Genomic DNA, 23,756 nt, shown 5'->3' with positions numbered 1-23,756 from the left:
AACCGCCTCAGCGAGGAGACTGAAAACGCCTCACAAAATGGCGGCCCTGCCCCCTTAAGCTGCCCCGCCCCCATCAGGCCCCGCCCCCCGGCGCGGCAGGGGGCGTGGCCCCAGGCGAGGCGGAAGTCGCGCGGCTCGGCGCGCGCCGCGCACTCCGGGAGCGGGGCGGGGCAGGGGGGTGTGTGTGTGTGTGTTGGGGGGAGGGGTTGAGTGACAGCTCCGCGGCCCAGTCGGATGGCGCAGGGTGAGGCTCCCCCTCCCTCCTCCTCCACCTCCCCGAGGAGGGGCGGGACTTCCGGCGGGTGGTGCCGCGGCGGTGCGGCTCGGCGGGAGCGGGGTGGGGGTGGGGGAGGGGAGGGCGCCCGGCGGCGGCGGCGACAACAACATGATTAAGAAGCTTGACAAGAAGGACGAGGAGGCCGGTGCGGGGCTGGCGGCGGGGCCGCGGTGGGATCGGTCGGCTCAGCCATGAGGGGAGCGACCAGTAGGAGCCCGGCGCACGCCGCGGCCTGTAACGGCCGCTGAGGAGGGGGAAGAAGCAACGGCTGTTGGGGGAGGGGTAGTAACGGCCGTTGGGAGGGCAATAAGGGCCGCTGAGGGGGGAATAACGGCCGTTGGGAGGGCAATAACGGCCGCACTCCGGTGCCGCAGCCTCTCTCGGGCCGCTTCCGCGGAGCCTCCCCCGGGCTGCAGGCCGAGCCTGTCGCCCGCCCCATGGGCCGTTGATCGTTGTGGCTGATGAAGCCATCGGCTTGATGTTTTCACTCTGCAAAATCACCTAAAAATTACGTTCAGCTTGCATGTAGCCACTGATACTGCTAACGCCGTATCCGTTGTCTGTTGCTGCTGCTCAGAGATCTTCTAAACCACGTGAAAAGCTGCCCTGTTGGGTTGAGTTTCATTTCCTTCCCACTTTCGTTCTGCTTGGGGTGTAAGAACAGCAGTTACTGTAGGAAAAGGGTACAGAAGCAGCTCGAAGGGTCTGTAGGGATTTACATGACCGTAACAGTGATCCCAAGAGGTGTTTTCATTGTGAACGTGGATTAGGAAGCTCATCTGCCCTGTATGCTGCCAGCTTGAGATGGACTCAAACTGTATTTTGGGTATAGATGGTTCTCTGAAACAGAGTATGGGGGTTACACTGTAGAAGATATTTATGTTCCCCTGCAACAGGCAGAGAGATGGACCAGTACTTCACGTCGTATTTTCCCCTCTGAAATCTTTTTAAAATCCTTTGCAGATCTTGTTTTTAGCTGGCAGGTAACTTGTCAAGATCTGGGTTGGGATCTGGACCATTATAAAGTCTGCAGGGTTACTCTATGAAGATAGACTAGTATTAATGATTTTGTGATATGTAGCAGTCATGCTGATTTTGGAGTTTGCTGAGTAGCCCTTTTCGCTGATTCACATGAATCAATATACTCTTATTTCGGATCCTTAGCAGCAGCTGCATCCTGACATTTTCAGTGCTTTCTGTACCTGAAATTAAAAAAAAAAGAGAGGAGAGAGTCTAGGAAGAAAAAGAGTAGAATTTCATGTAAAGCAGGTATTAAGACAGCTTTAACAGTGAATATCTTTCTACCTCCTACCCCTCCATCTGTGTTTAATCTGTCCCCCCCCCCTTTTTTTCTTCCTGGAACTCTCAATGTATAACTTCAGAAAGTAGATTGAAAGCTGTTGTTGGAGAACATCAGTTACTCAAAGTGGAATGTCACTGTAGGGTTTGTACTATGCATGGTGACATGTTTTTATAAAGCTTAGGGATTGTTCCTACATGTTCAGTTCTATTGTTTCTGTCTAATGAGTGCATTTCCCTAACTGAGAGGTCTCTTTTGTTATTCAGGTAGTGGCTCTAATCCTTTCCAGCACTTGGAGAAGAGCGCTGTGCTTCAGGAGGTATGAATAATCACTGCGTAATATTGCTTAACTGTCGCTGATCAGGGTGTGTTAGCATCTTAAGATTTATAACACAAATTGTAGGAAATCTGGATGGTTAAATTTGATGGGTGGTTAGTTTAAATTCATAGGGTAGGTAAATTAAGAGCACATAAAGTTTACTGTGGAAGGGTTTTATGTGTAGGGTTTCTATTGGAATAGGCTTCTTCCTTCCATGTGGATGCACGGTATCCTCCAGGGTACTTCTGAAGAGATGACCTACCTGTTTTCCTGTGGTCATTCAGCATGCAGCTGAATATAATAATGGATTGATATTATTCATAATGGGTCTTCCTGCTTCTTCTTATCTACTCCAAGAGCAATCGCAAGTGGTGAGATAGATTTGTAGTTAAGTATTTACATAATTCTTCAGGGTGCAAAGAGCTATAAGTAGGAACTTAAAAATTTCAATTCAGTGTTCCCACAGACTATGCTGAATAGTGTTTGGACAGCAGACATTGTGAAAGAAATTGAGTTGAGAAATTTTAAATTATGCTTTTATTTTAAAGTGTTTTTATTAGTACCAAATGTCCAGAACTAGCTTTGATTAAGCTGTCAATTAAGAACTTGATAAACTGAGTCATTGTCCTTTGTTCAGATTGCTGCCCATCCAGCGAGCTGAACATACATGAACTGAACAACAAGGATAAATTCATTGGGTTGCATTTTGAAATGAAAAAGTTATAAGCCACTTGGATGAAAAAGAATTATGTGAATGTCTGTTGTAAAGGTAAAAACTATTATTGTTTGGTTACCCCATAATAGAGTATTTGTGCTATGTTTGTAGGCACGTATCTTTAATGAGACTCCTATAAATCCAAGAAGATGCCTGCACATACTTACAAAGATCCTTTACTTGCTGAACCAGGTAATCATTTCTTCCTAATTCAAATGTGTGTTCTTGTGGCTAATTTCTGATGATTTCCGGTGAAAGAAGTTTTATACCTTTTTCTATTAGACTTGAAAGGCAACTTTTAAGGATATTAGAAATGGATATTTGTTCGGTAGTACTGTGTTCTTGTGACTACCCTTCTAAGGTGAGCTGGGATATGTCACTGAAGCGTTTAAGACTCTTCCGAGTGCCAGGTGAGAGCTGCAGGTTGGTCTGTGTTTATTTACTGTGTCACTGTGTAATTAAAGAGTTGTTCTTGCTTGTCTAGCAAAAATAGGAATAACTGAGTTCATGTCAGAACATAGGCCACAAAATGAAAGGTATCTTTGTGGAGAAATTGGAAATATGATAAGGAAGCAGATTTATTTTATGTATCCATGTAGACCAGATTTCCTGCCATACTGGGTAATACTTAACATAGAGCTATGATCAAGTAGGATGAACCTATGCTGTTCAGTCTTAGTTGGCACAAGTCACATGTTAAGTAGATTGCACAGGGATCCTTCTCATTAACAAAAATGAAGCAAGAATGACTGCGAATACTTTAAAGTCAAAACAGAGAACATAGGTTAATTGACAAACTCTATTCCATTACTGTACACCTATGGATGACATATTGAAGCCACGTAGGTAAGAACTGGTAATCTTAGCATGTACTCTCTGAGAAACACAAGGTGAGGGAGGGACTTTCTTAGATGAGAAAACGTCTTTCAAGAAAGATCTGTCAGTATCAGAGTAGCCGTTATAAGTGAGGGGTGGAGGCTAGTGGACAATGATGCTTTGGCTAATCTCTCACTTGTTGTTTGCCGTTTTCAGGGTGAACACTTCGGAACCACTGAAGCCACAGAAGCTTTTTTTGCAATGACCAGATTATTTCAATCTAATGATGTAAGTGCCTCATGTTTACTGCTTTTTACCTTCCTACTTTTGGCTGCATTCACAGTAATTGCAGAACAGTTGAGTATTATGTGGGAAGAACATGGAGCAAGTACTTCAGAGAATGAGCTCTGCATGCAAATGACTTGCTAAAGGCAATCTGTAGTTTGGAAATAATTGATTGTGTAATAACGTATAGTTACTTCTGCAGATTTTTTTTTCTCTGAATTAATTTCCTATTGTAAAGAACATGAACATAGAAAAGCTTAGTATAAAAATTGCTATGATTTTATGAATGTCTTGCACTTGCAAGTAACTCCCATTTGCTTAACTGTCAAAATAAAATAAAAAAGTTATCTGTAAATCAGATACTAGTATTCCCTCAAGTAGCTTGCTTTATTCATAACTCAGCACAAAGTGTTAAGAATGTCCTGAAAACATCAGATGAAACTTTTGACTAGACCATTAAAAAAATGGATTTTTTATGTTAAAAATGAACCAGAACATTAGATTTTTAGAGATTTGCCTGAAGAGGGTTTTGTATGCAATTGTTTAAAGTAACAGTGTTTGTGACATTTTTTATATCCGTATTTTAGAAGATAGTTATTTTTAATGCAAAATATGTCACTTACTTTCAAGGAATTAGAATGTCAGTGCTATTTGCACATTTCTGTTTTTCTTTGACAATAAAAAATAGGTCTGAGAGAGTTGATTTTAAAGCTTTTAACAGATAATTGTATGGCTTTTGCACACAGATTACACATCGCTTACAATTAACATGATCCCCAAAATTTGTAAGAGGTTCTGATTTACAACAAAGTGGCTTACATTTTAACTTGACTTTAATTTGTGCTCTAAATTTACCTCAGGTTCACTGCACTAACAAAATGATTCAGCTTTGCAGAAACTGTATGATAACATTCACAGTCTATGTTGAAATTAGACCTGTGCAGACTATATAGACTTGGGGAGGGATAAGGGTGTTCTGTGACTAGTTCATTTAACTTCTACAACTTGTAGGGAATATTTATTCATAATTGCACACGGGTTTAATGCTTTTTACAATACATTTTCACAGCAAACCCTTAGAAGAATGTGTTACCTTACTATCAAAGAGATGGCCAATATCTCTGAAGATGTCATCATTGTCACCAGCAGGTAGTAGAACTAGAGAAAACACAGTATGAGAGCTCTGGTACAAGTAGTTGTATTTTAATGTGTTTGTTTTAGCGGCTACAGTTTTTGCAGCTATGCTTTATAAAGCATATAGTACATGTTAGTATGCTTTTCTTAGATTAAAAAAAAGGAGGGGAAGACTTGCATGGAGTTTAGAAGTTGATTGCTATTTTGTCATCTTGTTTTTTCAGTTTACTGGTGCTTGATTTTTTTTTTATCAAAGTCTATTTGTGACTTCTGTTTTACTTTGCTATCAGAGCAGTTAGGGAACAGCAGAGCAGCTCTCAATACACTTCTGCCAACTGGCCTATCATTTTTTTTTTTTTTTTTTTTTTACTACAGAGCAGATACTAATGTTGATGTGAGAGCTAAAATTGGATCTCTGGAAATAGCTAAGAGATTGGTTTCGAATCTCTTCTGGAAACTACCACTTGAAACTTTGATTTAGATAATACTTAAGTGTAAAAAGAAGAGGAACATTAAGAAGAGAATGACTGAACTAAATAAACCAATCCTAAAGCAAAACAATTTTATGCACTATGTCTTTTTTAATGTTCTCTGTCTTTAGAATCTGATCTTAATAACTTTCAAAGTGCTCATTATTAGGAAGTTGTTTCTAGCAGATACTAACTTTAGTTATTGCTTATATGGTAATAGTTTGATATTAGCTTCAGCTAAATAGGATGAGTTGAGTTTCCCAAAAGGACTGAGACACTGAGATGTTAAAGAAGTATTAAAAGCCTCTCTGATTATTTTAGTTTGACCAAAGACATGACAGGGAAGGAAGATGTGTACCGAGGTCCAGCCATCAGAGCACTCTGCAGGATCACTGATGTAAGTACAAGTCACGGCCTTGTTTTGGGTGTTAAAAGGCTGGAGCTTTGGAGCTGTAGTTTCAGTTCTGAGACTGCTTTACTTAAATTTTGACCATGTCACTGAACTTCCAGGAGTGTGTAGCCGATAGTCATATCTCCCTTGCAAGAGTATGCATTTTAAGAATTAGTGTGGTAACCTGAAGCTTTTTTATTAGAGCTTTTTGAATGTGCTGTGCATACACTTCTATCTTCAGCTACTTTCGTGCTCTTCCTCCAGAAGCTGAGCATCAACCTTCCTTTACTCTTTCATAGGGTACAATGTTACAAGCCATTGAGAGATACATGAAGCAAGCCATTGTGGACAAAGTCCCCAGTGTGTCCAGTTCTGCACTGGTGTCTTCCTTAGTAAGTGAAGAAGCAGATTATTGTAAGTCTGTGACTTGTGATTGGGAAGGATAGTCTATTATATGTGTAGTGCTTTGGCTGGCCTTTGTTTGGTTATTTCTTCATCTCCCTTTCCTTTAACATGACTAGTCTTTGCCTCTTCATTGAAAAAGAAACAGAAAAATGGATTTTTTTTGGTAGAAATGGAATTTCCTATGTTTCAAGCAGCCTGTCTTCTGAAATTGTTTTCTTAGCATTCTATAGTTTTAGAATGCATCTGTTGTAATAACTAATTGCAGAGTGCTCGGTCATCTCTATGTGTGTGTGGTGTCAAATATTTATCTGGAAAGGAGTCTTGTCTTCATGTTCTCAAAAGATAACCCACTTAACCCTGAAAAAGTGCTTAACAGTTTTATAACAGAAAGTAAAAGCTACCTGCTTTGTGCTGTGCAAAACCCAACACTGATGACCGTGAAAGTGTTTATCAGTTCTGTAACAGAAAATACAAACAGCCTATTTTGTGTGCTGTGCAAAAACCAAATTAACCAATTCCTGCCCTTACAAGGTATAATTCAGAATTATTTTCCCTAATATGTAGTAGGAGGGCCAGATAAAGAAGCTCACTGTGAATATTCTCTCTCATTTTTAAGAGAAAAGAATCTTTATAGGTTAATATTTTTACTAGAAGAGGGAAGATACAGATGAAAGTGTGGTAGTTCCAGTCCGATGTGTAAGAAAAAATGGATTCTAGGTGCATAGGTTAAAGAGACTGGCTGCATTGGTAAATCAGTGAGACAGAACAGCAGGTAAGAGGTCCAGCTGACAGGGTGGAGTACAGCTGTGTCGGATCCTGAGAAAGCAAAGAAGCTGCATTAATACTGATCACTGCAGTCTTTCTGGTGTAGGCAGGGCAGGACAGTAGGCAGAGGTGAATTGTTCTGGTTTTTCCTTCTTCCCTGTTAGAATGGAAACAAAAGCTCTCTGAGTTACTTTTCTTTTTATCAATATGGGTGTCTCCATACAAAACACGTATTTGGGAGATGCTCTTTGTTGCCAATACTATGCCACAAAGCCGTAGATTTTTTTTAAAGCAATTAAACTTAATGAAACCTGCAAATGTGACTTGTGGTACTTCTCAGTGCTTCTAATGTGAGCTTGTTTGAAGTCTCGGTTTGTGGCTTCTTCCAGCATATGATGAAGATCAGTTATGACGTGGTAAAACGGTGGATCAACGAGGCTCAGGAAGCTGCTTCTAGTGACAACATTATGGTACAGGTATGTTTCAGAGTGGGTGCCCCAGAAAGGTCTAACAAGCTATAGTGTATTAGTGGTATTCTCTTAAGTTCTTAAGATAACCACAGAACCTGAGAAGTAACCTCTTTCCCTTTTTCCTTTATTTTTTTAAAAACCCCCGAGGATTGGGATTTGAGGGAAATGACTCTACCGTTTCAGAAATCATGAGCTTCATTTGCTATAGGATCACTGGAGATAGTCTGAATATCAGTAAGATACCTGTGTAAGCAAAATCTTCACACAAATATTCCAAACAATTACAGAAATGAAAATACTCTGTATGTTTGGTCAAACAGTGTCATAGATCCGCAGTCAGAAACAGCAGTGCCAAAACAGCTTTGTTCCTGCCACAGTAAGCAGCTTCCTTAAGCCTTACTGTAAATCAATCTTATAACAAAAAACTTGGCAAGTGACTGGAAATGTGTTTCTGTACTTTGCCCTTTGGATTCTTGCTGTAAATTCCTCAAGGATTTTTGTAGGGTCGGCTGGCATTTAAAGCACTTGGGATGTCTTGGATGTTATGTTAGTGGACATACAAGTATACATACTGCATTATTGTGCGGTATAGCTTAATAACCTGAGATAGTAGAAGTTATGGCATTAAATGGAGAGAAGAGGGAGTAAACATTGATTTCATGGCTCTCGATCTTTAGAAACATGTTGAGGCTGTCTAACAGTAGACAAGAAGGGGAAGGAAACACTGTAGATCTGTTACATGTAAGTAAAATGAAGTCATTCAAGGTTAGAAAGTACTTTTGCAAGGAAACAGTGAATATTACTCCTCCTGCATGTCTCAAAATCTGTCTTTTCCTACTGTAGCATGTATTTTATGTCTTCACATGTTCTTGTACACATCTCACTTTTCCTTCTGATTTTCTAGTACCATGCTCTGGGGTTGCTCTATCACCTTAGAAAAAACGATCGCCTTGCAGTTTCCAAGATGCTGAATAAGTTCACTAAATCTGGACTGAAATCCCAGTTTGCCTACTGCATGCTAATCCGAATTGCAAGCAAACTCTTGAAAGAATCTGAAGAGGGGTAAGTGAGAGACAGCATGTGAATTACAAAAATAATCATAGCCTGAGTTCAACAGTAGCTGGGAAGTTTGCATTTCATAAAGATTGTGGACATCTGTAGTGTTAAAAGTGAATTTTTCTTTTTTTTAGATGCTGTATCACCAAAGCTAAGTTCAGAGTAGGAATAAAAACTGCAGATTAATCTCTGAAGGAGTGCAGTGTTTTGTATTATGTCTAATTAGATGCATTTTGAATACAGTAAGAATCTACCTGTACTGTTTAAACAAAAGGATCTCTCCTATTCTGATTTCTCATCCTAGTAGAATATGATAAAGTTATTTGAGAACTTCTCCAAATACATTTTTTTTATCAGTGGAAATTTTTTAATGGTGTGTGAAACATGGTTAGTAATAAAGTATTATTTCCAGAATGCATTAGTCCTGACTTGTAGAAAATAATGTAGAGAGCAGTAGAATAATGTTAAATGGCAAGTTTAGAGTTCAAACATTAATCTGCCTTAAGAATAGAGCAAAATGTCAGTGTGAAAAATGTAAGAGCCAGTGCACTGACTGTGCTTTCTGTCGAGTTATCAGAAGTGCAGTTACAATGGTTTATACATAGTTCAGCATCATACTGTAAAATGCCTTCACTTAATAGACATGAAAGTCCATTGTTTGACTTCATTGAGAGTTGTCTGCGAAACAAGCATGAAATGGTTATTTATGAAGCCGCCTCTGCAATCATCCATCTTCCAAACTGCACAGCGAGGGAGCTGGCACCTGCTGTTTCAGGTTGGTCATAAAGAACCCTTCTTAGCATTAATGTAGGAATACTATGAAAGAAAGGGTGATAAAGCACACATGAAAGACATTGATGCATAACTAAAATACTGTGCTCATAAAACCTAAATTTATGATCCTCCTTAAGTTAGGAGTCTTGTAGATGTGAAGCAGGTTGATTCCTTTTTTCCCATTTCATCCAAAGCTTTAGATAGCACAAGGTGATATTTATCTTTTTCCAACTGCAGGAAGCAGGGATGGGAGGAGTGGTAGAGGAAAACTTGATGACACAGATAGGCAGTTTGTATGGTGGTTTATCATGTTATTATATAAGATAAAGAACAGGAGATTGTTTTTAATTTCATTATGAAACTAGTGGTAAATAGTGAGTAGAGCTGTATGAACATTTAGCACTACATGGTTGAATGTGGACCCATTAGACTTTTCTCTCTACTCCTATTCCTTGGAAAGAGACCATATCTGCTGTGGTGAATTCTGACTACAGTGTTTGCAGCTGTCAATATCAAAGTATTGGCACAAGGCAACTTCCATGGCATCATCTGGTATGGGAAACTCTGTGCATAAAGGCTCTTTTCCTCCCCAGACGTTACAGGTGCCTAGAGTATTGGGAGCCAATTTTTGTTAGAGAATCTCTACTCCAATATTTTTGTCATGAGTTACTTCTCTTGATTCTTTATTTTCAGTGCTGCAGCTTTTCTGTAGTTCTCCCAAACCTGTCTTGAGATATGCAGCTGTACGGACCCTTAATAAAGTGAGTGCTTCCAAGACCTTCTAAAAAAGCTTAAGTCTCAGAGCATCAGAGGAAGCCAGACTTCAGTGCCTGATGGTGTGTTGCCTAAAATAGAGCAATTGCCCTTGTGATTACTGTATTCAGAACTATTCCATGCTGGAGGATTGGCTTTTCCATGCCAAATCTCTTGTGGCAGAGATCTTACCAGGACTCAAGCTATGTGTGGTCATTTCTGGACCACAGGGCTATAGCCAGTTACAGTTGGAAAACTTGTGAACTCTCAACCGTAAGGGAGTCTAATGTTTTTAATGCTGTGAAATGTGTAAATAGGATATGTGTGAGGGAAATAACATTCTGATTTCAAAGCTGCACACCATGAGAGAAACGGAAGAAGATTTGGGCTATGACTTATGACTGTTAAACTTACGAGCTGATATTTGCAGCTAGAGGAGTTCATTTCAAAAGCTGCAATACAGGAACCTAAGCCTTGGCTGTATCCTGCCAACAATCATGGTGTCTGAATAAATGTAGCGTTAGTCACAATTCTTTACAGTACTTCTGGAACAGAGCAGTGCTTGAAAAAGCAAGGGCTTTAATCTTTACCGCATATAAAGCTTTGAATTGCAGAATGTTACTGCTCCCATCTAATTGTTGGAATTACCTTCTTTACAGGTGGCCATGAAGCATCCATCTGCCGTAACTGCCTGCAACCTGGACCTGGAAAACCTCATCACCGACTCCAACCGCAGCATTGCTACTCTCGCCATCACCACCCTGCTGAAGACAGGGAGTGAGAGCAGTGTAGACAGGCTCATGAAACAGATCTCTTCCTTCGTGTCAGAAATATCAGATGAGTTTAAGGTGTGGCATTGGAGGCCTCTGCTCTTTCCAGCTGCAGGTTTTTCTCCCATTCTTGTTTTTATGAAGCTTTTCCCATTTGTTAATCCTTCAGTGACTTAGTCTGGTTAGCAAAACCAGCTTGAAGTTCGAAAGGTGTGAGCCTCTGTTTTTTAACTGACTAAATGTGCTGTTTCATTCCACCTCCCCTTGAAAAAAAAAAGAGTAAAAATCCTTAGGTGGGTTCCTGGGTCTAGTACAGTATCCTGCAGCACCTTGTACTGCCTGCTGGTTGCTCCTGTGGAAAGGAAAAGTGGTTTTAACCATTTTAATTGAGTCTCTGTCACCTCAGTCTGATAGTTAAGAAATAGTGTGAACTGTAGATTTCCAATTAATTTGTTAAGTTTAGTCACTGTAAACTCGAGTAATAACTTGGTTAAAGCTAGCAGTTCACCTGTACTTTTGTCCCTTTTGCGTCATAGAGTTGCTTTGAGCATGATGTATCTGTACAAAGTCAATGTCTACCAGCATACAATGCTCTTACGTTATTCTTTTCATGAGCAAAGGGCAAGAATTTGAAATGGAAAAAGTTTTTAATGACAAAATGTAACTAAGTTAAAATTGGGCCACTGTTGTGACTAGGCAAAAGGAGGGAGGGGAGGCCTTTGAATTAACATGGTCTGTCCTAAATGCAGTCCCTCTAGCAAAGTCAGGTCTGGCAGCATGCTAGCACAGAGGAACTGGCAATACATACATGCTGAGAGTCTACCACCTGATTTTATCTTTCTTGTACCTTGTATCTTGTATCCTTCTTGTGTGAATTGAACCTGTGATGGTGACAGCTTGAGATACTGCCTGTGTGAGAAGCTTGTATTCTTCATAGAGAAGTAAGTGCACATGACTAAAGTCCTTCTCTGTTGTTTTGCAGGTAGTTGTAGTGCAGGCTATCAGTGCTTTGTGCCAGAAATACCCCCGGAAACACAGTGTCATGATGACCTTCCTTTCCAACATGCTCAGGGATGATGTATGTTTAACACTTTCTTTGGGTAGTTATTGGCAGGTAGCTCTCATAGTATGAAGAGGGTCTTTGTCTTCTGTCAGCGGGGATACATCACTGGCAGGGCCTGACTGATCAGCAAAGCCTTGCTTTTCTCAGGGGTCAAACCTGTCTGAAGTGTGCTTACACATTAGACCGTCAAAAACTGATCTAAAGAACTGCTCAGAAGATGTGTCTGTATTGGCTGGTTGGAGCTGGGAGGAGCCTGTTAGGTTATCCAGCCTGTCTCCTCTCTTTATATACAAATATATTTATTTTCTGTGTGGAAGGAAGTAAAGCTTGACGAGAGCTGAGCAGCGCTGCAGTCTGAGCTCTGCCTGCTGGGTGAACGTCCCTGCCTTTCCCTTCCCAGGGTGGCTTTGAGTACAAACGAGCCATTGTGGACTGCATAATTGGCATCATTGAGGAGAATCCTGAGAGTAAGGAATCGGGTTTGGCTCACCTCTGCGAGTTCATTGAGGACTGCGAACATACTGTTCTAGCCACAAAGATCCTGCACCTGCTTGGGAAAGAGGGGCCGAGGACTCCATCCCCATCCAAGTATATCCGCTTCATATTCAACAGAGTAGTGCTGGAGAACGAGGCTGTGAGAGCTGGTAAGTTCAAGTCAAATGCTGCAGTCCCTTCTTTGCATGTCTCCAAAAGGCCAAGAGGCAGTGCAGGAGAAGGGAACACTGTTAATTCTATAATAGACCTAATCGTCTGCTGTGGATTTAATATTTAAGGAAAGCTCTTCAGGGCTTGATGCGTATTCTTATTATGTCAATCTCCCACATGCACAAGATGAAGATTTCTTCTTGGAAATGTGTGAAGGTCTTCACATTAAACCCTTTGCAGCACTCAGCCTCTTTTTACACTTGAGTCTTGGCATCGGAAATGTATCAGGATCAGTTTGAGCCTCCTGATTATTGGTGGTGGAAGCAGAGGGAAGGAGGAAGCAAAACGAGCTCTCAAATAAATCCTGGGCCAGTTTGCACTTGATTTTGGCAGCAACGCTTTGAGATATCATTTCCTCATTGTGACCTCTAGAGCATCCCCTGGAGAACATACTGAGCCACTCTCTAGAAACCTCATTATTGTACACACCAGAGGGCCCAAAAACTGGAATGAGCCATGGAGCTTGAACTAACCTTATCGTGCAGAGCATTCTTGGGACAGAGTTGCAGGGCTGCTAACCTGTCCTTGTTCTGTTACTACTCCCTAACCCCTAGGGCTCTGAGCCTTTCCCTAGCACTAAACTATTTCCATTTAAAATGGAAGCAGAGGGAATATGGCTACGTAGGAGGGAGTTTTCTTCACTTATGTTAGTTTGTGGTGTGGAGGTGAAAACCTGTGTAACTGGAACTTCAGGACAATAGTGTGCGCATTGCTCTGAATCTGACTGTGAAAATGTGTTTGCATATTGCTTTACCACCTCTGATGTCTGCCTGCTTTCTTCTCTAGCTGCTGTGAGTGCGCTAGCCAAGTTTGGTGCCCAGAATGAGAATCTTCTTCCAAGCATCTTGGTGCTCCTGCAGAGGTGAGTGGGTATAGCTGTGTTGTGCATGTGCTAAGCTCCTCGGTGACTCTGGGCTGTCTGGCTCCACAGAGGAAGCAAGGTCAGATCAAGCCCAAACTTGCCCTGGCATCTGTCAGGACACACTGGTATGCTCAGCAGAGAGGTTGACAGATGACTCTCTTTTGCTGTTCCTTCCTGGCTGAAGTGAGTGTGGGACTGCTGGAGGTATGCAAAAGAAAAAGGTAGTTAGTCGTGGGAACATCTGACAGCCTTTGCATGGCTTGTTAATCCAATCTGAAAATGTAGAGCTGCTGTGCTGTAGCAAGTATGTATATTTTTGCATCCCTTGAAGAAAGTGTAGTTCCATGTCATCCATAAATAGTAATTCGCACGTGGCTGAGTAGCATTCTAGTTTCACAGGTCTGCACATCTCTGGTTAAGACCATTCGGCCTCCTTAAATTCTCTGTACAGTAAATGTCACATTCTTCATTGGTACAGCACTGTAGTATATCATAAGCCCTTGCCCGTTCTGACTTCTCTGGTGAGAGGAATAATTCAGATTATGAGGCGCTTCAGGCAGAAGGCAAACTGTGCAGAGATGCAAGTGAGTCACTACTACAATAGGGGACTTGATTAATGTTTAAAAAGCAGGAGCTGCTGAGAGGTAATCTGTCTTTATAAACCACCTGGTATAATTGGAAAAACTAGGCAAATATTTCAATACACAAGCCATTCTTAAGTTCTGAAATACCAACCTCTATGTTGTCTTTTTTAAATCTTTATGCATTTCTTCTACTTATATGTCAAAACAAAGCTGTAGAAAAAGAAAGTGTAACCACATGGTGCCCATCAGAATTACCTGTTCCAGATATCTTATGGCTAGTATATATTCTATAACCTACCGAGTGTTCATGATGTTATGTACACATCTCCTTTGATCTTGGTTTTGCCATGCAGCACTTGGGCTGTGACAGCTACTAAGTTGTATGAATCTTTTTTTGCACAACTTGCAAAGCCATTCAGAGAATTGCATTGCAATATGAAGTCCTGTCTGTTCGTTTCCATTTCTAGCTCAGCTCTGGTGACATCCTCAGCCAGTTGACTGTTATCCTCTTGTTCCCCAAACAGATGCATGATGGACAGTGATGATGAAGTTCGGGACAGAGCAACGTTCTACTTGAATGTACTGCAGCAGAGACAGATAGCACTGAATGCTGCCTATATTTTTAATGGTCAGTGATAGAAAGAATTTAATACCTCCAAAAATAAGGGCTGTTATTTCATGTTCTGTATTATGGATCGATTTTGTTGTTGCTACGAGAGTAGTTTTCTGTAATGCATCTTGGGTACCTTTGGTCAAAATAACTAGAAGGGACAGAGCCATGTGTGTCTGTTGACACTGTGACTTTCCTGTGAAGTGCTTGTACTAGCTGAGAACACCAGGTTGAGCAAGACCTGGGGAGTATTATCTAGGAAATGGAGGAGGAGCATGAGTTGGGCTTTTTTCATCACTGCCTTCTCTTTCACTTGGGCTTTCTTCCCACCCTAAGCCAATGGGCAAGCTACAAACAGGAACTCTTTTTAAAATAAATTTCCTTCTTTGACTTCAAGAGAATGGTAGCTGAGACACAGACCTATTTTTTTCAAACTCGGACCAGCTTACTGCTTTTGGTGCAGTCAGCCATCCAAAATTCACACTGTTTACTTGTGGACATCGCAGTGCATTGAGGCCTCTGACAATTCCTGCTCTTAAAATTGCAATCTTCAGCACGTGATTATGCTTTGCAGGATTGACTGTGTCTGTTCCTGGCATGGAGAAAGCCCTGCATCAGTATACACTGGAGCCTTCTGACAAACCTTTTGATATGAAAACAGTTCCACTGGCTACTGCACCAATCTTTGAACAGAAAGCAGGTAACACTCAAGCTTCGTTTAAATACTCTGTGCTCCAGGTAAGGCTTTAAGCATTAAGGTTGCTGTAATACTTTGTTTCTGTCAAGCCTTGCCTGGAGGTGGCTAAACTAAGTACCGTACAGCTTACAGTGCCACCAGCTTGTGGTACCAAGCCTGCCTGATCTTCACCGATACAGGAAAACAGAGCCTCTTCCAAAGGATTATAGCAGTGGCAGGAAGATCATTATTTGCTCTGCTAATTATGTTGTTGCCCTTTATCAGAAAGGGGTCTGCATATCAGAATTTATAAGTGTGTAGATATTTGAGAAAACAACATTCCAGAAGCACTTAACACCACTTTGCTGAATTTATGCCTTGGTCTTGAACAATTGTTGCATTTTGACCTTGCATAACTTTTTTAGAAAAGACCTTTTTTTTTTCCCCCGTCCTTTTCTTTTTCTCTTCGTACGTATTAAGTGTGGGGAATAGGAGCTGCTCTATTTCAAACTACATGGGTTGCTGGGTTTCACCTAAGCAAGATAAATAAGTGTATGCCTTCCAGGAAATGGCAGCTTGTCGTAAACGGTGCTTTGCTCGTGTATCATTGCTGGGACTATAATGTATACTGAAACTGGAGTGGTCATGTAGTCAGCGTGACTAATTTTCTTACAAGATGGTGAATGCAGTGGTGCTTCAGTTTTGGACTAAAGTGGATTCTATTTGTTATGACTCAAATCTCTCCCCTCTTGTTACAATCCAATGTTAGTTAGCAGAATAAGATCTATTCTAGTATGTACAAGGAACCAAGTTAGCAATAACTTGCTGTGGAAATGTGTGAAACACTAATAACTTAATGAATTTCTAGTGGAGATCTAAAGGCATTTAAAACTTATGCCTTATGGAGTTAACAGTGCGCTGTCTTTGCTTCTGTCTTCACAGAGATTGCCCTAGTGACCAGTAAGCCTGAAAAAGTTGCTCCTTCACGTCAGGATATATTCCAAGGTATGGGAGAAAATTGGTGGGTCTCTAGAGCTCAGTGGGAAGGCGCCTTGTTCTCCCACAAGGCACAAGCATGCCTGTCATTAAGTTTCTGTCATCTTTTTCTCCTTTCTGCGCAGAACAACTGGCAGCCGTTCCTGAGTTTAAGAACTTGGGTCCGTTATTCAAGTCTTCGGAACCAGTGCAGCTCACAGAAGCAGAAACAGAATATTTTGTTCGTTGTATTAAACACATGTTCACAAACCACATAGTTTTCCAGGTAAGACAAGATAAGCATGTTTGCAAGGCTGCAGTGGTAGCTGGCCCTCAGGTAGCGTAATCAACATTGTCACTGTGCCCTGCAGAGGAGCCCGTTTCTCCGTAAGGGAGTTGCATGGTAGAGTTGAGAGGGTGTGTAGTGCCTGGATACTTCTAGCTTTCTTTTACTAGGGCTAACAAGAAGAAGCTTGCCTTTATGATCAGAAGAGGATAGGGGTTGTGAATCCCATCTGTTAGAGAATTCCGGTGAAATTGGAAAGATAAATTGTTCAGTGAGAGTGGTAGGGTTGGGTCAAAGGAGTGGGATATCTGCCACATGCAGTGAAGTATTGTAGCTGATCCTGGGAAAATTCTTGATTAGAAATGTTTCTCCTATGCTGAAGTCCTGCTGATTTTATTTTATTTTTTAATTCTGCAGTTTGACTGCACAAACACGTTAAATGATCAGCTGTTAGAGAGAGTCACTGTGCAGATGGAGCCATCGGATGCTTACGATGTGATCTGTTGCATCCCAGCACCTAACCTTGCTTACAACCAGCCGGGCATGTGTTACACGCTTGTCCAGTTGCCCCAGGATGATCCCACTGCAGGTAACAATTGAGAGGGAATTATTCTGCATGAGAAATCCCTCAAATGAATTTTTTTCAATAACAGATATGTTTAGGGTGTGGCATTTGAATGGATGTTGAGGCCCTAACACATTTTCTTGTGTGTCATACTCACTGGTTTTTATGTAGGACCTGTATTTGTGCAACACATTATACGTACTTTTTAACTGAGGGGTATTGGATAACTAAAAATGAGATATTAAAGAAAAATTGAGACTCTGCAGATAATTAGAGGAAACTGAATTTGTTACCTTCAGTCAAGAGAATTGACACATTTGAGAACATGAATATTTGTTAGTAGTCAGGAACAGAATCTATAAAAGGAAAATACAAGTGAAAATACTGATTGGTAGTTTGGGCCTCTACAAAAAAAAATGACTAATGCAATTTTCCCCTTTTGTAGTGAATTAGAAATGAGTGTAAAACTTAGAAATGAGAGGTTTTCTTCAGGGCATGAAAGTATGATGTGGTTTTTTGTGGTTTTTGTTTTTGGTTGGTTTGTTTTTGCTTCTATTATATCTGCACTTGAAAGAAACCTGAATAGATTTGGAGTTGATCTAACATGACTCAGTGTGTCAGTGAGTTGGGTTCCTTGGTTATTGCTTTAATACCAGAGAAGATTAGAACTAGTCTGAATTCCCTGAACTGTGATTTTGGATCATAATCCACTTGACAGAAACCCCTGCAGAGTTTCTCCTGATGATGGCTGCTGACTGGATCACACCACAGCATTTTGCGAAGCAGCAGACCTGTGCTCATAACACTACAGCCCTGGCATGCTCTTCCTCTAAAAGCGTACTTTGGCCTTCGTATCAGAATCTGGGGAAATTTTATGTGAAGTAGAAAAGAGCTGTGACCTCTGCTGTGTCTGTATCTTTCAGAGGAAGAAGCTAATGTATGCTATTCCCAACCTTTTTTTGGGAAGCGAGGGCTTAAGCAGAGGAAACTATACCACTGACCTAGTGCGTTTGTCCTCTGCTCCCCAGTTGCTTGTACGTTCAGTTGCACTATGAAGTTCACCGTTCGAGACTGTGACCCAAACACAGGCGTGCCAGAAGAAGATGGCTATGATGATGAGTATGTGGTAAGATAGGACTGTTGACTTTTTCCCTTCCTACTGTAATTCTGAATGTGACCATTGGGTTGCAGTTTCCTTTCCACTGGATTGCCCTAGTTTCCCTTCAGGTCTGAAGCCAATAGGAGAGAATGGGAGTACTGCCTGAAACACCATTTTCAAAATAATCTGGCTTTAGATTGTGTGTCTTATTTAGATCCTTCCCCCAAAAACTTGCTTCTGCTAAAAGTTGGCATAGCTTTAGCACTGTGTGGAGATAGGATTCGTGAGGATACACAGGACGGAAGGAGTAATTTACATGGTCTCTTTTCAGAACTGTGACCCACTCTTTCCCTCCACCCCAAGCATTTGCACTTTTGTTTGTTCTGTTGATGTTACAAGTCACTGAAATGCGAATCATCCCAGGAAAGCGCCTTTCTCTTGGGGGGTGTGCCAAAGAACATAGCTTTCCTGGGTTTGGGAGAAGTAAAGGCTGCTTCTGCTTTCTGAGAAAGTCTCTCTCCTTAGATGTCCAGTAAGGGCTAGAATGGGCTTTGACTTGCCAAGCGATTGCCATGTTTCCTGCTCTCCATTGGTCTCACTGATGTTTTTGTGTAAATGTTTTAAGCTTTGCAGATGACCACCATAAATGCTATTTTTCTTCTGTGTTTTTTAGATATTGTTAGTATATGTTTCTCCTGAAAATAAAGCCTAGCATGCTAGAGTTGTTTTGGCAAAATGCTGCTGTCCCTCCTTGTTTCATTTCCTCTTTCTAAGATTAGAATCCTTTCTGTAACTGGTAACTGAAAATCTCTTTTGCTTTTCTGCCAGTTGGAAGATTTGGAGGTGACTGTGTCTGATCATATTCAGAAGGTCTTAAAGCCTAACTTTGCAGCTGCATGGGAAGAAGTAGGAGATGACTTTGAGAAGGAAGAAACCTTTGCACTCAGCTCAATTAAAACCCTTGATGGTGAGATGATCTCTCCTCCTTGTTTGTTGGTGACCCACATAGTAATCCTTGGTAATTCCTCAATGATGGGGAAGTACTTAGTGTAGTAGGAGGGGAATTTGATGCCTTCTAATGTAACGTGTCCTAGCAGCGAGGCTCTGTGTTGCGGCATGGGGTTGTAGTGACTGGAAACTTGGTGGTGCAGTCTTGGTGAAACTGATTGTGGGGCGGGATGTCCTCCTAGGCGGTTACGGCAGCAGAAGGGACATCACACAGAAGATGTGTTGGTGGGGTTGTCACTGGGATAGCAAATGGAAATGGTTATACCACGTGAGTGCTTAAGAGTATGCCCTTTAACTGTGAGTTAGTTCTGACAGAAAGTTTGGTATCAACTTGGAGATAACATTCTTAAATCTCTGAATGCAGAAGCTGTCAATAACATCATCAAGTTCTTGGGCATGCAGCCATGTGAGAGATCCGATAAAGTGCCAGAGAACAAAAATTCTCACACGCTTTGCTTAGCTGGTATGTATTCACACTGTTGCGCTTGATGTTTTCGTGGCCCCAGCAGACAGATTTTCTTACTAAATGAACGGAAATGGGTTAGGAGATTCTGTCCTTGAACAGAGAGCTTATTCCTGTAGAAAGCTGACATGAACCAGCGAGATAAATGCAGCAGGTGCTAGTTTGGAGTGTGCTGTCATAGGTGTACTCAGGCTAGGCTCAGCTTCCCTCGGGATGGAGGCATTCTGCCTCAGGGAAAGGATACTGAAACCTGCGAATGGAGTGACTTCCAGAGAAGATGCTCAAACTAAATTCCCTGCAAGTTGCTATCTCAGTAGGGGATTCCTAGGACTATTTGATTTTCAAGTTCCTGTCACTAAAAACAGGTCCTAAATTACCCGCAGCTCCCAGAACTCTTTGGAAACTGTGGTCCAGACTCACAGTTCTGGCAATCCCTGGAAATGTAAGCACCCTACAAAACTCTTTATTTCAGCTATTAAAGCAAAACTGCAATGAACACGATGTGTTGTAGCCTGACTCAGGTTTAAATCAGGGTCAGATCTCAGGTTTATTTTAGGTGCAGAATTGTCAACTCCAAGAGTTTCTGCATAATCTCTGCATTATACTGTTAAAGTTGATTTGAAGTCCTGACCCACAGAGATGGCTCGTCCTGCAGTCTGAACTGCTGCGAGAGCATCTCTTCCAAATGCCTGTTCTTCCCTTGCGGCAAGGGCACTGAGCCAATCAACTTTGCCTTCGAGGCAGAAGTACAATATTTGTTGCCTCCTCAAACTGCAAGTGAGCTTCAGCTATTTGCTTTCTGGTTTCTACCCATTAAAACTGCCTGGCTGTCCAGCAGTACTGGCTGACTTTGGCTGTCTGATCAGGATGGTAGCTATTACCTTCACTCTTAACCTTAAGTGCTTGGTGATTTTTTGGTCATTTCTCCCTTCCCTGCAACTGACTGGGACCAAATCTGTTTTGCATTTGCCAGGCTTCTGGGTTAGAGCTGGATCAGTGTCAAATAATAATACATATTATATATAATAACAAATGTAATGTGCCAAATCTTGCTTTGTTGCCAGGTGTGTACAGAGGTGGCCACGATGTGCTGGTAAGGTCCAGGCTTGCACTAGGAGATGGAGTGACCATGCAGGTGACAGTTAGGAGCAAGGAGGAAACGGCTGTAGATGTTATCCTGGCTTCTGTAGGCTAAGTGTTACAATGCATCTACCAAGGTGGGAACACCCTAGCAAGCACCGGATTACAAGCAGCCTGTCTGTCCCTCTGCATGTAGTTTTTATTCCTCAATTTGGTAAATATTTTGTATGATGTTACAGTAGTGGCTGATTGATACTGAGCCGTTTCCATGTCCCTTCCCTCATTGTCACTTACACATTCCTGTCTAACTTATTGCATCTCTGGCCACTTGCAGTAGCGCAGCGAAGGTGTAAGATGTGGTAGATGGTAAGAAAACAATTGAACTTTTGTCAAGAATGATTTTTATTAACAGAAAATAAACACTGATGCAAGTGGTGGAATCCATGTGAATTACTGTCAATAAAATGGAAATTTCTTGTTGTAATTCTGTCTGCTTCCAAATCTTCAGTACAGAAAAAGTAGCCCACAGTGGCTGTTCACTCAGCATACACCCCTTATTCCTAAGGCAGTGCTTATGTTTCGAAACATGAGCAGTTAAAAACATAAAATTGCAGAGTCTGCCAACTTGTACATTTACAGTCAATTTCTAGGTGATTGTGTCCTTTGTTTCATAGAAGAAGATCAATGTACAGAGAGAGATTAAATGTAACCTACAATGGTATATTAATTTTGTACGTTGGAACAACAGTTCTGACCCTTATGTCAGATATTACCAAGCAACAGTGCAGCCCTTTTCCTGGACTCGAAGCTGTGAAAACATCCTGTATCACAATGACTGGGGAGGAGACGTCAGGAAGAGATGGGGAAAGGGGGGTCTGTGTGAAGGAAGTTCTGACACGTAGCAGCTCACTGATGAACTGGTGCTTCTTTGGGATGTTAAGAGTGCGGGAGAATACTTCTATTTATGCTAATCTAAACACCTACACCAGATCGCTGTGGCCTGAATAGCTGCTGCTCAGAAGACTGCCCATCCTCCTGCTTTTGCTAGTGCCAGTATTGCATATTCAGCTCGTTCTAATGAAACAGGTAAGAGCTCACCCTGGTGCTACAGCAGAGCCTTGGGGAAGCTCCTGAGAAAGCCCCAAGGGTGACATGTCAGTGAGTGAGTGGCTCTGCTTGGTTTATTGTATAGGGAGCTGAAAATAACAGAAGCAAGGGATGTGGGTGAAGTCATGGTGTTCTGGAGCTTGTCTACAGGTAAATGGCCGTTCAAAAGCAATTACTGAGGGCATAATTATGATGCTTAAGTGCAGGGGCATTTAAGCTCCGGGAGCAGCTATACCTTCACAGCGCCGATTCTCCTGCTGTATTTGGTGTGGACAAGTTCAGAGATGGTTTCAAGATTCATCAGTCCTGAAAAGCTAGTTAGGTTTTACAACACTTGCTACAGGGATATAATTTAAACTGTGCAGCAACTCGATCTGTTGTGCGTCTTGGAAACACCCTCATCAACACCTGGTTGCTAGTGGTCCTGTCCACCTGGGGTGAGCAGGTAGCCTGGCAATGAAGGCAAGACAGGACCCTCGGACTGATGAGATACGCGTTCTCTGCCTCCCCTCAGGTGTGCCTATTCCTCGGGCCCTAAATACAGAGACAGGCAAGTCAAGAAGCAAGGTCAGTGCAGGGCTGGAAGAGTTGTCGGCATCCTGTGACTTAGGCTGGCAGTTTAGTCCATGCCTTCCTGGAGGCTAACTAATCTTTTCCGGAGTTCAGAGGATTTAACTGCATACGTGGATGCAGCAGTTTGCCAGCCAGAGATTAAGGTTCTTAGTACGGGGTGTTGGATCTGGAAATAAATCGGGATTTCCCCCTGTCCCCCAAACCTGGCTCCTAAACAGAGAGAAACAGCTGAGCTGCAGCAGTTCAGAAGGAGCTGATGAAGTTCAGACGGGCGTTCAGGAAGCCTCTCAGATCCTCCAGCTGGGGTAGTGGTTAATGCGGTCGTCCAGCACGGAGACCGTGGACGTGGGAAGCACCTTCCTGTTGGAAGAATGCGGCAAGGCTTAAGCACGGGAGCTGCAGTGGCTGAGCCTGCAGCCATCGAGGCGCTCCCGGCGAGAGCGACGGTGCCCCTCAGGCTCCAGCAGTGCTGCTGGTGGCTCAGCGGAGCTGCCCATCTCAGCGCGGACCCCGACACACTGACAGAGCAGCAATTTTTCTGCTAGGTACCTTGTTAAATGATGGTTTTCTTGAACACAGTCTTAACAGGGCTGATGTACACCACATGTCTAGAATACTGCAGCAAGTGAAGGTAGGGGTGAGGCTAGATTTTTGCTTGGACGTCTGAGAAATGTCCGCACTACCCGTAAAATGCTTGAGTATGTTGCAGAGGTGCAAAGCCAGCTCTTTTAGACGGTACTGAAAGCACCTCAGCTTTGGAAGAACAGGGCAGTTCTTCCAATGGGTGACTCGAGTTAAAGGTCCTCGTGCTACTAACGGTGAAAAATAAACGTGCGCGTACAAACACGTACGACAGTAAAATACCGAACAGAAAGCTGCGGGCGAAGGTGACGTTACAGGACGGGCCAGGCCAGGGGGCACAGCAGCCCGGTAGCGGTTGCAGGGCTCACACGGATATGCATCGCTGCAAAAGGCTCTAGTGCCTGCAAATAGAAGCTGGAGCCCCCCCAGCTTCGGAAGAACAAGCCACATCTCCCCACATCTCCAGCCTAAGCTGCCTTCTCCCGCCGTGCTCTCTTCCAGGCTCAGACCACCCTGCCTCCGGGCTGCGTTTACTCGCCTTGCATCGTCCCTGCGAGGGTTTTATTCCGCGGGGCTTTCTAGGGGGCTGCGGCCCCGGATTTCTCCCCATGGGTCGAAGTCACCTGGTCCTGCTTCTCTTCCAGCCTTGCTCCCGCTCACAGCCGGGTTCCCTGCCCCGTTGCCTCTGGCAAGAACTAACCGGAGTCGCTCAAGGAGACAGGATTTCTCATCGCCCCCCCCCCCCCCGCAAGGAGCACGTCCGCGGGGAACCCGCGCCGCCGGGCTCGGCGAGGAGCGCCATGGGACGGGGAGCAAAC

General features: G+C 42.6%; 1 protein-coding gene across 2 annotated transcripts; it reads left to right on the top strand.

Moving 5' to 3' along the window:
* Positions 1-355: 355 nt before the first annotated feature.
* COPG2 (COPI coat complex subunit gamma 2) lies at positions 356-21,160 on the top strand. 2 transcript variants are annotated; one of them, XM_062580005.1, is made up of 24 exons: positions 356-422; positions 1,844-1,896; positions 2,723-2,803; positions 3,644-3,715; positions 4,782-4,861; positions 5,638-5,713; positions 6,007-6,099; positions 7,267-7,353; positions 8,252-8,409; positions 9,045-9,178; positions 9,871-9,938; positions 10,590-10,778; positions 11,683-11,778; positions 12,164-12,407; positions 13,255-13,330; positions 14,439-14,542; positions 15,099-15,224; positions 16,143-16,205; positions 16,322-16,461; positions 16,879-17,050; positions 18,055-18,152; positions 18,954-19,092; positions 19,498-19,596; positions 20,661-21,160. In XM_062580005.1, exons 1-24 carry the CDS (start codon positions 386-388, stop codon positions 20,789-20,791), a joined length of 2,616 nt encoding a protein of 871 aa, XP_062435989.1. In that variant the 5' UTR covers positions 356-385; the 3' UTR covers positions 20,792-21,160. The 2 variants fall into 2 exon arrangements, with proteins under 2 accessions (XP_062435989.1, XP_062435998.1); XM_062580014.1 differs by lacking the exon at positions 356-422 and adding an exon at positions 454-484.
* The last annotated feature ends 2,596 nt before the right edge of the window (positions 21,161-23,756 follow it).

The sequence above is a fragment of the Rhea pennata genome, chromosome 1, assembly GCF_028389875.1.
Source record: "Rhea pennata isolate bPtePen1 chromosome 1, bPtePen1.pri, whole genome shotgun sequence".
NCBI classification, from domain to species: domain Eukaryota; kingdom Metazoa; phylum Chordata; class Aves; order Rheiformes; family Rheidae; genus Rhea; species Rhea pennata.
This window is presented reverse-complemented; position numbering and strand designations above follow the sequence as displayed.

What these genes read in the sequence shown, in the direction of transcription:
- COPG2 (XM_062580005.1), top strand. Translation starts at nt 386, where the DNA reads ATGATTAAGAAGCTTGACAAGAAGGACGAGGAGGCCG. An exon ending in GCTGGCACCTGCTGTTTCAG is followed by an intron (nt 9,179 to 9,870) that starts GTTGGTCATAAA and finishes CTTTATTTTCAG; the next exon opens with TGCTGCAGCTTTTCTGTAGT. An exon ending in CCAACATGCTCAGGGATGAT is followed by an intron (nt 11,779 to 12,163) that starts GTATGTTTAACA and finishes TTCCCTTCCCAG; the next exon opens with GGTGGCTTTGAGTACAAACG.